The following is a 15,663-nucleotide window of genomic DNA, read 5'->3' as shown; positions in this document are numbered from 1 at the left end:
CAGGGGGTAAGAGTGCTTGTTGCACATACAAACATAAATCGCTGAGTTTAAATACCCAGCACTCACATAAAGCATAGCATTGCCTCTCCCTCAGTGTTGCGTAGAGACCAGAGCATCACTAGGGCTTGCTGGCTTCCGGTTTCTGAAAGGCATTGTCTCAAATGAATGCAGTGGAGAGGGATAGAGCAGGAATCCTAATGTCTTCCAGCATGGACACCAGTCAGTCTCTCTCTCTCTCTCTCTCTCTCTCTCTCTCTCTCTCTCTCTTTCTCTCAAGACTAGGGAATTCATGTCTTAAAAATACATTGCAAAGAAACAGCTGAACCTGAACTCTAACTTAACAGTTATGGTCTAGGTCCTGTTCTGTGGTCTTCTGGGTCATAACTCTGACCCACGAGTGCCTCTGGAGGGAAGGAAGCTAACACAAGCGGTCTGCTGTTCTTGTTGCATTTACACAGTTCCTTCAGCTCTGCATACATCATTGGTTTTAACCTGGGGTGCCTTCCCTGACCACTGTCCTGAGCAGTGTGCCCCCTCCTCGATTTCCATCACCGTCTTTGATCTGAGCAGATCCCACCCCGCAGGTCAGCCCACCCTGGTGTTAGGTTGTTCTGTTTCCAGCTGACATTCCTGGGAACAATGTGGCTGAAGGTTGAAAGCACCCATGACAATCAAGAAAGGAACACAGAGGGTTGGGAAAGAGGAATGGCTGAAAGACGGGCTTCAGGAGAGCAGACTGATGTCGTCTGTAACCCCAAGGCCGCGGAAGAGGATGTTCACTGCGTGGCAGCACAGAGCTGTCTGGAGTCAAGTAGAATTACCTGTTCCATTCACCAAATCTACACTATTGAAGCGTCTTTCAAATTAAAGATATAAATAAAATTCCAATGCCAAATTTTCACGGGGTCTGATGATGGCAGAGAGTCTGGGGGAGGGGACCCAGTGGCAGCTCAAATGACAACTGGAGACAGAGGCAGTCCTGGAGAAGTCCGAAGCATAAAAGTCCTGGAGAGAAACAGGTAGCAAAGATAGGAGTGGTAGAAGGATGACCGGAGAGTACCACAGAAAAGCCCAGGGAGCCCACTGGTGAGCAACTGTGGACAGTTGGCTAAGGCGGAAGTTGGCCCGGAGCTTCTCACAGATGCTCACGCGTCTTCTGTGTGGGGAATATTGTGCTTTGAGCTGTGACAATCTGCCGCGCTGTGTTTTCACCAATTAATAAAAGGAGGGGAAACAGCTCATAGTCTTTAGCTGAAATCGGCCAAGAGAACAATTACAGCGAAGGCTGACTCAGTGGACCAGCATCCACAGCACCGTCGAACGTGAAGCCTGTTCAGGGTTTCTTCGACAGTGACTGCGGTAGGGGAGACATCATCGTCAGGAGAATGGCTCATGCTTTTCAGAAAGATCAAAGAAGAAATTCATTTGTTAAGAGGCTTTTTAATCCAGTACTGCTTTTCAGATCCCAATTCAAAATGGATTCAGTGGAGTAGATGAAACCCATCTGTTTGACTTTACCAGAAGCAAAAGCTTGGTAAAAAAAAAAAAAAAAAAAAAAAAAGCAAAATGGCTTTCCTTTTGACTTCTTAGAAATATGAGTCACTTTAGACCTAGTCCTTCCTCCATTTGTTTGCTTCTAACTGTAGCACTCGTGTGTGTGGGGGGGGGAAGTAGTATTTAGTAGCTCCCAAGGATCTCTCATATATGTCAGTGTGGGATTGATTCCTGTCAGTGGATTATGGAACGAGTAAGCCTGTCGGTCTGCTCCAGTGGCATTCAGCCTGCAGGAGACACAGTGGGAACCAAGTGTCTCTATTCCATAACACAGACACCCCACCAGAGGCTGATCAGTCCACCACTGTCCGGCTGCGGAATGGCCCCACCAGCTGTCTGCTGACTTTCACCACATGTTTCCAGTCCCCCCCAAAAGTAGTCATCTATGCTTTTTGCTTTTTAAAATTTCTTTTTATTAGCATAGATTCACTGTTCACAGCACTGGGGTTCCTAAAGGCAGTCTTGAGCTTTTCTGACTACCAAGTAGCTCTGTAGCATCATGCCATGTCCTATGTGGCGCCTACAGGGATAGGGTCCTAAAATAAAGGGGACTATGGCTCAAGGAACATGTAATCTAAAATGAACAAGCAAAACAAAACAAACCCAAATTGTCAAGTGGAAAAGAATTTGAACGAGAAGTTAAGCATACAACTTAGGGAGATGCTGAAACTTAGAACTGAGTTATTAAGGAAAGGAAACAATGTCAGTTGATGACATCACAAAGCAGCCCCACCACGTGAGTATGAAAACGGTTTGCCATAACAGTTCACAGATGGAAAAGAGAAACTTCTACCTCAGAACCAATCTGTCTTTCCTCTCGGCCCCTCCCACGATTCTCTCTTCTAGAGCTGGCCTCAAACACTGGAGATAATGGGACATTTGTGTGCCACCTTGAATGCTTAAACTAATAGACTTGATTACATCGAGTCTTACTGCCTTCCCCAAAGGTTCCTGCTGTGTGTATAAGGTTCACAAGCTCTGGGACAGGACAGTCCTTGCTGGTGGACGCTAACTTCTGCAGATAAGATATGAGGAAATTTCCTCGCGAGTCTCTGGATTTTCAGCAGCTGCTTTCCTTGATATTCATACACACACACACACACACACACACACACACACACACACACACATATTTGTGTGTGTAGCACCATGACCAATGCAATATTCATTTATGTATAGATGTATTTTTGAGGCACAGTCTCATTACGTAGCCTTGGAAGTAGCTATGTACACCAGGCTAGTGTCAACCTCCCAGACAACTACCTGCCTCTGTCTCCTTAGTGCTGGGATTAAAGTTGTGCACCACCACATCTAGCCCTCTAAGGCAACTTCTATAGAAAGAAGGGTTTATTTGGGGCTTACCCTTCTAGAGGGCTAAGAATCCATTATGACCATGAAGGGAAGCAATGTGACAAACAGGCATGGTGGCTGGAGCTGGAAGCTGAGGGCTCACATCTTGAACCATAAGCAGGAAACAGAAAGAACGAAACTGGGAGTGCCGTGTGACTTTTGAAACCTCAGAATTGGCCTTGCAGTGATGTTCTTCCTCCAAGAAGGCTACACCTCCAAAGCCTCTCCAAGCAGTGACACCAGCTAGGGACCAAGTATTTAAATGTCTGAGAATATGGGGGGGGGGCATTCCGAACCACCACCAATGCTAAAAACAGCCATTTAAGAAATCAGGTTTATCTAGTGCCTTCTTTGCCCTTAGCACTAATACTCTGAGATACTAAGGACAAATCTATCCCCACTTCATTGATTAGGGGACGGAGGCTCAAAAATGCTATAACTTTGTCCTTGAGCATGGAAATCAAAAGAAAGCCAGAGGGGACCCTGGGGTCTTCCTGTGCCTTCCTTCCTGTTTGTCCTGCTTTGGAACACTGTGCCCGTGAGCACTAGACATTTAAAAATATGTATTATGCTGATTTGGGCTTCTTACTAATTAGCCAGAATAGAAATAGATCTTCCCGCTGTTATGTTAGCAACATGGGAATACTAATTTTTTTGAATGGGTGTCACAACTGAAAGAACGATCTTCCCATAGAATGTCTGCAGAAAGGCAGATGATGTGGTTCTGCAGATAGAGGCACCTGCCACCAAACCTGGTGTCCTGAGTTCTATCTCTGGGCCTCACATGGTGAGTGGAGAGAATGGACTCCTACAAGATGTCCTCTGACCTCCACTAGCACACTGGCAAGTGCATGCCTACTGCCCCTCCCATATAAATTAAAATGTAAAATCAAAAATTCAGAAAATTAATAATGTCACCAACTAAGATGAATTCTAAAGGAGAAACGTGCAGACTTAGTGGATTTAGGGACTGCATTTTGTGTTTTAGGGACACTAGCTGCTATACCCTAACTTCAGGGGAACTGGACTCCTGCTGCCCAGTAACTGCTGGCACTGCCTAGATGGGGTTGCCAAGGGAACACTTGGGGAAAGGTACCAAGATGCATGGTAGATGAGGAAAGCAGAGAAGCTGGAAACATATCATTAGTTTAAAAGCATAATCAATTAGGAGACACTCGATGGTGAGTGCAGTCCTTTGCTGAGGGAGCTTGTACTTCAAAAGAAAGAATCAAGGTCTGCTATCCACCCTTGGTAAAAGTAACCCTTCCGGCAGAAGAAAGCCTTCTACATCTTTACAGAATGAGTTCTAGAGCCGGAGTCAGCCCTTTCTGGACTCTACTCCATGCGTGTGTATTTTTGCTAACAGACAACATATGTTGTCAATGGAGTCTTTTATTAGAAAATAAAATGAGAAAAAGAGCATTTTGCCGCCCTCGGCATTTTGTCAATTTTTACCATTCAAAGCAGCTTCTTCTGTGTATGTTTGGCACTGGCTGTGTTTGAATGACTGTGTGAAAGTGATTTTATACCCCAGGGGAAATGTTTGTTGATGATTCCTTCGAAATTTAAGAACCAGGAATTACTATTTGGCTTATGAAGAGCTAGGAAATTTCGGCACGGCAGAAATCATTTTTCTGGCGAGTCGACTCCTGTCCTTCCTTGAGTCGGTCCACTTGTTTGTAGCTCTATACTTGGGTTGTTCTAGAATATGGCAGTATGTTCCCATCCAGATGCTCCGTTCTTTAACAAGCAAGAAGCCCCAAAGCCCCAATTAAACAGAAGACCTTGTTCTGTGTGGAAAGATTGCTGCCCAGAAGACATTGCATTTCCGAGCTGCATGAGCGAGGCCTGGCAGCTAACGTCTGTCATCCCAGCGCTCAGGACGCTAAGGACGCTAAGGTAGAAGGCCTGAGGGCCGCTGCAAGCTTATGGCCAGCCTGGGCTGCAGAATGAGATTGAGGAGAAGAAGAAGAAGAAGAAGAAGAAGAGGAAGAGGAAGAGGAAGAGGAAGAGGAAGAGGAAGAGGAAGAGGAGGAGACAGAGGAAGAAGAAGAAGAGAAGGAGGAGAAAGAGGAAGAAGAAGAAGAAGAAGAGGAGGAGAAAGAGGAAGAAGAAGAAGAGGAGGAAGAAGAGAAAACCTGCAGTGAAAAACTCAGATGTAGGGTCTCTTGCTTTAAACCTGGTCTGAACCCACACCAGCTCTCAGCAAGGCCAGAGTTGTAAGCCTACACCTGGTGGCTTAGCTCATCTTAGAGATTTGTTGTACTGGGAAACAAAACTGAACTGAAAGAGAATTGTCCGGCCACGTAACTAAGCCTCTTCCCATGTTCAAGGCCTCCTAGACCATCGTTGCCTGGAATAGACCAGTGGATTTTCTCTATGTCTCAGTTTCCTTCTTGGTAAAATATAGAAGTTCTTACACCAGTGTTTTCTGATGTTATTTAGCAGTCGGACTTTCCTTTTTTGCCTTCACTTTCTTTCTTTCTCTTTTAAAAAATAATGAATTCATGAGGGAGCCCGATGTAGAGGACAGAAATGTGGAGGTATAAACTGGAGGACCACTCACGTTAGCACTCACAGTGGTCCCTGGGCTATCTCTGCACAGCTTTGGTGTCCATGCAAGGTAATTTAAGGCTGCCTCAAACAGTCATCAAAGTCATACGCATTCAAAACGTTAAAACATTGCAGTGTTCCAAGCACTTGCAGCTTACAAATGCAGCAGCCCAAGCCAGCCCCAGTTGGCTTCAGCATCCTGCTGGAACTCCTGCACAGCCTGTGACTCTAAAGACCTGACTTTTTAAGTTAGGCCCTGTAGTGGGTCCCTATGTTTCTAGTATAAGGGGACCTGAGATAGGAGGATGATGAAGTCAAAATTTTCCAGCTACATATAGTAAGACCCTGCTTAAATTTTTTTTGTTTGTTTGTTTCCAAGCACTTATGAAAAGGACAGTTTTGGGTTCTCCCCAAAGCTCCTAGTACCTGCATCTCCAGACAGTATTAAAATGTCCTGAAACAGGCATGAGAAGGCATGAAATCCTGCTGTGCTCTAACCCCAAAGGGGTTTAACCCTGGAGGAGAGGAAGTCTACTCTGAGGATAAAGGGAAGTGATGCTCCCCTTTCTGAACTCAGCCAAGCCGTGTGGATGAGGGTAGGGAAGGCCCGTGGGTCTCTGTAAGTGGTCTAGGCAGATCAGCTTTGAATTCTATGAATAATAACTGGGAACTGAGCTGTCTCAGTTAAAAATTATTTTAAAGTCTACATCCCTTCATTTGAGAATGCATATTCCGGTTGCCTCCCTAGCTCTGCACGAAGTCTATGCTCTATCCTTCTGTGACTGTAAAGTGTGTTCTACCTTACCACACGCCAGTCTCATGCTCCCGCTGACTTCCGCTATTGGGGTTATAAGTGCCCACCAGATGTGGTCAGATCCCGTGTAAACATGTGAGGCTCCTGGGCCTGCAAAGAAAGAAACCGTATTTCTCACCTCCTTGCTGGCAAAGCTCCTCTTGGACCTGAGGAGGAATGCTCCATGTATCAGGGATTAACTACTGAGCCAAGAAACGCAACGTAACGACCAACTGATTCATTTTTTCTCTGTGATCAAATGAAGCTTTCCCTCTTTGGCCAGCAACGCTGGGGACGACCAACTGGTTCATTTTTTCTCTGTGATCAAATGAAGCTTTCCCTCTTTGGCCAGCAACGCTGGGGCGGAGCTGTTGTGGGCCCTGAAGGTCTTGTTCAAGAGCAAAGCCACTGAATTCGGAGGAAACTGTAAAGCTATTTCCTAGAAAGAATGTGGCTAATTCATGTTTTGATTCCCTCCTGGGGTGATGTGCGTTTTAAAGGCAACTTGGCCAGGCAGGCCATAATAGAGGGAGTACATTTCCACTGGAGTGGTTTTCGGCTCAAGAGCCAAAGCCTGCTGTCATTTGCCCTGTTTGTGTTTTCATATGAGCCAGAGCCTGCTCAAAATCCTTGTGGCCGATGTTTACTGTACAGTGCTTCCTCTATAGCATGTAAAATGGCTCTTGAGCACTGCGGCTATAAATCACTCAGAAGGCCACATAACATTTTTTACTAACTTGTTCTGTTCTGTGTTCCTCTTCCTAGGATATCAATAACAAGAGTGACGGCTGACATTTCTCTTGCTAAGAGGTCCGTCCTCAACAATCCCAGCAAGAGAGCCATCATTGAACGCTCCAACACCAGATCCAGCTTAGGTAAGATACGTTCCTGCAGGCATAAGGTGTATATGTGGGGAATGTCTTGTCCAGCTTGGGTGCTGTCCTGTATGGAGAAGTGTTGGGTATCTGTAGAGAGAGCCAGCCAATGGACAAGGAGAGGAGCAGAGTCTTGTAGCAGCTAGAGCCCCTGCCCCTCAGTTCTAGTCTATTAGCTATGCCGCAGTCTGGTGGGAAAAGACTTCCTTAGGATCTTCTGTTCAGTGATTGCTGAACCATAGGAAACCATTTCCTTTTCCCTAAATGTCACAATAAGGCTTCTGTCAGAGCTGACACACAGCTGGCATGAAAGGAAATGAGATGTTGAGAAGAGCATGGTATGATGTGTTTGTGTATGCTGGTGTACCCAGAAGCACCATCCCTTTCATTAGAAATGGTGACCATCAGGATGAACATGCAGGGCACCGAAACCTGTCTTTTCTGGGTGCTTTTTGAAAAGCATGTTAAATTCCTTCCATAAGGGAGAATAAAAGGTTGTAGGTGTGTTGGGGTGTGAATAGAAGTGAGTCACTTTGGGAAACACTGCCTTGAACCCATGGGGAAAAAGTAGTAACAGTTTTAGAAGCTGAGTCAGGGTATGCATACCTGTAATCTTAGCACGTGGGAAGGAGAGTCAAGAGGATCAGGAGTTGAAGGCCAGCCTGGACTACCTAAGACCTTGTCTCAAAAGCAAACCAACACCATAGTCAATTCAGACATAAGGAGCATCACCAGTCCCAAAGATGCTGAAGCTCTCCAGTCTAGTGGTAGAGTGTTCACTAAGGACTTCTGGCACCAGAGTTTCTGACTGTACCAGCTTTGCCTGCCTGGAGCAGGTTTATGAAGAAGCTTCCATTAGAGCCCCCTGAGAACCTGTCTGAGTAGCCAAGATTGTTGGTTTTCTCGAAGAAAATATACTAGGTAGATAAAAATGCCTTTGTCTTCCTTGTAGCTATAATTTGCCTATTATGCCCCCATGCATATTGTCTAAGCACTGGGCTCACCCTACTGTGTAATCCAGCCTTGCCCTATCTCCCCAAGCTCCATCGCTGCTTCGGCTGCGGTGCCACAGGCCAAGGGCCTTGCGTTGTTTCAGCAGTAGGTATGAACCAACACGCCAGCTCATTGCTGCTGCAGAGTAAACAAAACCCAGGAATTTCTGAGTTACCTGAACCGAGACGAAGAGTGCCCTGTGGGTTCCGGTCCTGGGCAGTCCAGTTTGTGCCGCTGCCTTTTAGTTCCTTGGGGGAAATTACTAAATGCTATTTCACATTATTTTATAATAACACGTGAGACTCGAAACTAAAATGATAAATGATATAAGCTTGTTCCATCATAGTCCTGCCTAGAAACTCCTTTCAAACTGTGGCAGTCTACAGCACCAATAGAGGACCTACCCCCCCACCCCCGTTCCTTCTGCTAAACTGGCTGCAGTAAAAACTGACTTTATTTTCAAATGCCCTTATTGAGAAAAATTTCTTTTTAAACTGTTTCTGACATGTTGGAAAAAAAATGAATGTATGTTCATGATTACTATCAAATGCAGTCTATTACTTCATAAGAATTTGGCAAGGATTTCCTTAAATAGATATCCTGAAAACTAGCCACTGGAAAAATTAATGTGAAGCCTTTCAGGACATTGGTGTTTGATAATGTGAAGGCGATGTGTGTTTTGACTCTTTGAATTCATATTTTTTTTAAAAAAATGTGTGTGTGTGTGTGTGTGTGTGTGTGCGCACGCGCACGCGCGTGCACTCTCATGCACATATATACCACATATTTAGGGGTACCTAAGGAGGCCAGTGAGGTTGTCTCGCCCCCTGGAGCTGGGGTACAGGTGGTTATGAGCTGTCTAATGTGGACGCTGGAACCGAGCTTGGTCCTCTGGGAGAGCAGCAGGTGCCTTAACTATTTGGCCATTTCTCTCTCCTCCCCATTCATACTTTTTAATGTAAATCATGCATTAAATGTCAGTGATACCTTAAAAAACGAGAAACTTTTGCTTTTATGCCAAGTCTTCTATTAGTAGAATCTAATTCATATTTTGGGCACGACACACTACATCAGCTGATTAATAAAGTATATAAAGGATTTTTTGCTGGGTTTTTTGTTTTCTTGAGACAGTATCAATACAGAATGCAGTCTGGGCTGACTCTGTGTTTCCCAGGATGATCTCGAAGTCATCATCCTTCTGCCTTGGTGTCCCAGGTATTGGGATTCCAGGTATGCAGCTCATGTCCCACTTAAAAACCTTTTAAATTTCAGAAAAAACATGTACTTTGGTCATGTGTTTCAACATTCTCTCTCTCTCTCTCTCTCTCTCTCTCTCTCTCTCTCTCTCTCTCACACACACACACACACACACACACACACACACACCAGAAGGAGAGTTTGTAAGCCGTGCACAGCACACACACACCTGTCATCACAGTACTTGGGAGGTGGAAGTAAGAGGTTCACAACCAGCTTGGGCTACCTAGCAAGGCTCTGACCCAGAATAAATTCAAGCAAGTGGATGGCTTCAGACGCTTGAAAAGAACTAGCATTTTTATCTGAACAATTTAGAGGACGCAGCTATGAGTCATCTGACTATTCCAGCCAGCCAGCTAGGCTTGAGTCAAGATGCAGGGCAGCATTTTAACATGATCTGTGCCTGTGTGTGTATGTATGTGTTTGTGTGTGTCTGTTATACTTATGTGTGTTATACTTAACGGTAAATATACCTTAGACAACTCCACCGTATCTAAAGCTTAAATTGAGCTAGACTTGGTAATCTACTGGTCGTCTGAGGACACTCACAACAATTAGTGAGGATACAAAAGTGTGTATAACAGTCAAATCAGTACAGTTTTTCAGTGTTTTATTCTTCCAAAACACAGTCTACAGGCTGTTAAAATATAAACTATTGACAGAAATACTTCAATGTCACTTCCAGTGGCTCTAATGTGTTTGCTAAATGCCATTCTCATTAAAAGCAACCTCAAAACGGAACAACTGTGGCTGTATAAACATCACAGTGTTAGGCTGGGTGTACGGAGCAAACCAAGAGAGCTGGCTTAAGTTCTTATGTCAGTTGTTTTATTCTACGCACAATTTAATCTTTGGAAAAGAGTTTTAAAAAGAACAGACATCGTGTCATGCACACCTTTAATCCCAGCACTTGGGAGCCAGAGGCAGACAGACCTTTGTGAGTCAGAGGCCAGTCTGTTGCCATAACAAGTCCAGGACGGCCAGGGCTACATTGTAGACTATGTCTCAGAGAAACAGAAAAAGATTTTGATAAACATGTCTATGCAAGTTCAGAGCCCTTTGTTCTGCAGTACGGACACAGACATCTGAGAGCTTATACTATTTCTTTTTAGTATACATATTAATTATTGAGACTAACCATTTATGGTCTCCCCTTTTAGCGGAAGTACAGAGTGAAATCGAAAGAATTTTTGAATTGGCGAGATCTTTGCAACTGGTTGTTCTCGATGCAGACACCATCAACCACCCGGCACAGCTTATAAAGACGTCCTTAGCCCCCATCATTGTTCATGTGAAAGTCTCCTCTCCGAAGGTAAATCCCTGTGTTCCTGTCTGTGGGTTTGGAGGCTTTCTCCTTTTAGTTTGTGGGCAGAAGAATGTCTCCAGAGTCAGTAAATGAGTGCATTTTAAAACAGTACTCAAGTTCTAGGGACTTGAGGATAGCTGAGAATAAATAATCATCATCATCATCATCATCATCATCATCATCTTCTTCTTCTTCTTCTCTGAGAAGCTCCTCCCTGCAGTCAGAGATGATAAAATCCAAACAAGAGCCACAAGGAAGGAAAGCAAAAAGTGGACCCTGGCCTTTCGTAGGCTGTGCATTCCCTGTTGGCAAATTTCCTGTATAATATTGATTCTTGAGTCACCTACAGTCTCTACCCACTTGAGACAGGAAGGACATAGTCCAGGAAAATGCCTTCTGCAAGGTAAAAGATCACTGTGTAAGCATCTCTCACAGAAACGCTGCAGCCCTCGGCACTTGTGCGTAGCTGGGTTCTTCAGGGAATATAGTGCTTTACTGGTTAAGCAGGAATGGCCACATAAGCTACCAGAGTGACAAGAACAGAGGGAGATGGCCTAGATATCTCTCTCTCTCTCTCTCTCTCTCTCTCTCTCTCTCTTTCTCTCCCTGTGTGTGTGTGTGTATGTGTGTACACTTGTGCCGTCACAGCGTATATGTGGAGTCAGAGGACAGCTTGTGGAAGTACGTTCTCCCCTCCCACTGTGTGGGCTCTCAGGATTGAACTCAGGTCACCAGGCTTGGTAGTGTTCATCTTTCTCTACCTGAGCCCTCTCACCATCCTCCCTCTTGTTTTTAAATAGTGATGGTGTCCTAAAAATAGATATGAAATAGATACCCATGAGAGGCATTATCTGTCTATTTGCCTGTTTGTCTGTTTTGCATCCAGAATCTCAATTTTCTCTCCCTCCTCTCCTCCTGTCTCCTCCCCCAGCCTCCCCTCTACACCCCGCTAATCCGCCGCCGAGAGGCATTATCTTAACAGTTCTTTTCCAGCGCCTCCTAGAATGTAGTTGGTTTGCTTAAAGGCTTGCTCAACTCCCCACCCAAACCAGGGTCGTCTTCTGTGGTCGGAGAAAAGCCTGAAGCTGTGGCCTGTTACAGTTCACAAGCTCTCAGCATCCTGGAGGGAACTGCTCCTGTACTGTAACTCTGGGAATCCCAATCAGTACCAGTTGACTCCGGGGTGTGACCAGAACACACTGGCCTTGCCTCAACCACTGGAAGTGTCCTTAACTCTAGCTGCTGGGATACCAAGAATCCTTTGCAGCAAGGCTAAGGTCACGACAGCCTCCACTGTCCCATTGCCGTGGTGTCTGGAAGTCCAGGGTCAGGGACTTGCGTGGGCCTGTGCACTGAGATATCAGGACTTCATAAAGTAGCACGGTTGAAGTAGAAAGGGCCCTGCTTCGACCTAAACAAAACTAATTGCCAAATGCAGCTATAGCTATGACCAGAGGCATAAATATCATCTGTTTTATGTGTACCAGTGTTCCAATATAAATGTTTTACCTAGGTTTCCATGCCTGAAATAGTTTGATTAATATAAAATTAAACCAAAGATTTCATTACTATTGAAAAATATGACTGACATACACAAGTGACTTTGATATTTATCTGACACGGAGGTAATGAACCGAAATATTACTGAACCAAATAACATCAAAATATTGACTCAACATAAACAAGGTCAGACCAGCCTTCACCCTTTGACAGGAAGTTCTGACATCTGAAAGAGACTTACTTACAAGTCTAGGTGGGAAGTGAGGCTGTCACTAGGACCCCACAGGGAGCTAGAGAGGACGGACATGCCCAGTCCACTCTAGGCCCACAGTGAGGAGGGCAGCGTCACCGTGGAGATTCTAAGTGTGTGATTGCTCACATTGTAGGGCCTCCTCACTAGTCCTCAGGGTTACACGCGCTGTAGGAAACAATCCCAGTGTGTTTGGTTTTCTTTCAAGTCGTTGACAATAACTCGGGCTCCTGTTATCCTCTCTCAGGTTTTACAGCGGCTGATTAAGTCCAGAGGAAAGTCTCAGAGCAAACACTTGAATGTTCAACTGGTGGCAGCCGATAAACTGGCCCAGTGCCCGCCTGTGAGTAAAATCCTTTCTGTTTTAATCACTGAGGGCTAGTTACAAGAGGGGCATTTTCCTTTCGCTATCAGCATGGTGGCTTTTATTCTCCGGCAGTGGCTCTCAACCTGTGCATTGTAAGCCCTCCGAGGCTCGAATGACCCTTTCACAGGGGTCACCTAAGACCTTGGGAAAGCCCAGACATTTACATTATGAATCCTAACAGTGAAAAAGTACAGTTATGAAGTAGCCATGAAAATGAATGTATGGCTGGTGGTCACCACAACATGAGGGTCTGTATTGAAGGGTCACATCAGGAAGGCTGAGAAGCACCGCTTCAGACATGGTGAAGTCTCACCATGCAGGGAGCTGCTACTGTATCATTGGGTGGGCTCAGGCTTCCGGGGCAGGGTAGTGTCTGCCTTGGCAGGAGAAGTGAACTCAAAGTCGGAAACCCGCTGTTCCCACTACTTCCTTGATTTCGTCGCCAGCACTCGGGCGCCATGTCTAGTCATGGAACACTTGTAAGGAAAGAGCAAAGTAAAATACGCTAGCTTGGCTTTCTTTCAGCTTTTCTGCCAGAAGATTCTGGTAGGCATGAAAAAGTGTGACGCGGAAGGTCAAAACTGGCTTACAGCTAGAGCGTCTCCGTGTTTATAGCAGATGGAGGGATCCATGGCGAGGGGTCGAAACTGTTCGCTGCCTAGTGTCGTTGCTAGGAAACACCTGCAGGGTGAGAAGGTGCACATTGGTGGGCTGGGAAGGGTGGCTGTTTTCATAGGCTCTCAGGCCGTGGTGGTTAGTCATGTCTGTGCTTGGTCAATTGACTCATGATTGCGGTGCCCAGGTTTCTCGAAAAGAAATAACGTCTTCTTGGTTGGTTCTCTAGATTTTTTTAAAATATTGATGTTAAATATATTGTATTAAATATACGATATAAGTAGCATATATTTATATTTTATTTATATTTATGCTCTGTGAAAGCATAGGATCCAATTCAAGTACTCGGGGAAGCGACACAGCTTGGCTACTCAAGCACAGACGAGTTATATAAACCTGAGCAAGATGCCTGCTACGCAAGGTTAGGGTAAAAATTCAAGGAGCACATGTGTGCATATGTGGAAACATGCTTAGAATAGTGCCTGACACGTGGCCGACGCCATCCAGGTGCACTCTGCGCAGTGCCGCATCTGGTATGCTGGCCTCCATCCGTCCTGGGGTCCCTGTCATAGTGGGCTTGTAATACATGTGAGCAGAGGGAGTGACGGATGAATGAAAGGCTGGACAGGCCTGAAAGGCAAGAACAATGATACATCCTTTCATTAGATATGTAACAAGAGCCGGGTGGGGGGCTCCCTCGATGATCGATTTACAGATCATCTGTAATCCCTGCCATGAGCTTGTAAAATACAGCCTAAGCCCCACTTTATCGCTGGGGCAACTGAGGACAGAGCTCATCAATGAGTTTGTTGAGATCATTCAGCAACTTCAGATTGGAAGTAGGTCTGTGTGACTTCAAAGAGGTTTCTTCTTCTCCCCAGCACAGACCGCCCTCCCCTACACACAGTTATCAGGTTACCACCCGCAGATAATTCCAGAGATCTTTGTTAAGATGTTTAAAGCCACATTGCCTACTAAGGAAGTTGCTTACAGTTTGGAATGTTGGATTAAACACCGAGAAACTATAAAAGCATATGCCATCCAAACTCTGGCCCTGTAATGTTTCACTGTCAGAGAGAAATGATCTTTACTGGACGGTTATGAAAAGCCAGGAACTGTGCAATTCTTTCTACTTTTTAGGACAATCTTACGATGCTTGTTATACTTGGTATGGCATTTTAGGAAGCAGTCACTAAAAATGGAAATATAATTATAAGAGATTTATGGGGGGAAACATATTTTCTCTCTAAGTCAATTTATTAACACTTGCTCGAAGTAATTTCTGGAGACAATAATTTATGTCCTATTGAAATTGAGGTATTTGAGTTGCTGAGGACATTCCTGAAGGTTTTAGAGTCAAAGCCCGGGCTTCAGCTGCCCTAATAAGCAAGGTCCCACCTATGCACAGTGTGCCAACTGAAGGAACAAGTAGTGAAAAGTGAGGAAGATGAGTCAGTGTGGCCACACTGTGAGCAAGAGCGAAGAGATGGGTGGGTCCCTATGAAGTCCACCGTCAGGGCGCTGGCCTGAAGCTTAGGTTTAAATGACGGGCACAAGTTCCTGGTCACGGCGTGGCCCTGCCCACCATTGGCACATCGGCTTCCCCATCTGTCCTACTGTGTGTCACCTGTGACAAGCCTCCTCTTAGAGGTCAAGGTCCTCCTGTGACACCAGGACTTCAGCCTTTTCCTCCGCTAGCCAAAGATTCCTGAGGAAGTGCCAATCCCTTGGAGTCTGATAGCCCAAGAGAAGGGTCTCTTTGGCACTCCTTTCTTCATGCCAGGATTACAAGAGGTCTATGCTACCTATGGTGTATTGCTACCTCTGAGATAGGCGGGACCAAAAATAGACGCATTCACATCCTTACATATAAGCCACACTGTGGTCTTGTCCCCAGGTTAGTAACCTCAACCTGCCAGGGTACTGGGGGGACAGCCCTCCTCTTTTAAATTAGCAGGACAGACATGTAGTGAGGGCTGGCTTGTTGGGGTATCTGTCCTACACAGTACCCCACAGTCGGCAAGTCCCAGAGAAAATTAACCACACAGATCTCTATAAGTTATAAAGCTGATTGGTCCATTAGGTCAGGCTACTTATTAGCTCTTATAACTTATGTTACCCCATTATCCTTATCTATGTTAGCACATGGCTCCGTACCTTTCTCAGCTGGGCAAGTTACATGCTGCCTCTTCGGTGGTCTGCGCAAGAGTGGAGAGAGAGCTTCCTGTGTCCCAGAAAACTCCCAGTCTC

At 45.3% G+C, this 15,663-nt stretch overlaps 1 protein-coding gene across 6 annotated transcripts in view; it reads left to right on the top strand.

Annotated features, from left to right (window-relative positions):
* Cacnb4 (calcium voltage-gated channel auxiliary subunit beta 4) overlaps positions 1–15,663 on the top strand; it is a 265,879-nt gene that overhangs the window by 231,081 nt on the left and 19,135 nt on the right. For all 6 annotated transcript variants that reach the window (XM_085681129.2, XM_048425900.3, XM_048425901.3 and 3 more), the window contains 3 exons: positions 7,016–7,125; positions 10,536–10,687; positions 12,679–12,774. In XM_085681129.2, the coding sequence (XP_085537255.1) occupies positions 7,016–7,125; positions 10,536–10,687; positions 12,679–12,774 (358 nt within the window). The remainder of the gene's footprint in view (positions 1–7,015; positions 7,126–10,535; positions 10,688–12,678; positions 12,775–15,663) is intronic.

This window comes from Myodes glareolus, chromosome 21, assembly GCF_982192425.1.
Source record: "Myodes glareolus chromosome 21, mMyoGla1.1, whole genome shotgun sequence".
NCBI classification, from domain to species: domain Eukaryota; kingdom Metazoa; phylum Chordata; class Mammalia; order Rodentia; family Cricetidae; genus Myodes; species Myodes glareolus.
This window is presented reverse-complemented; position numbering and strand designations above follow the sequence as displayed.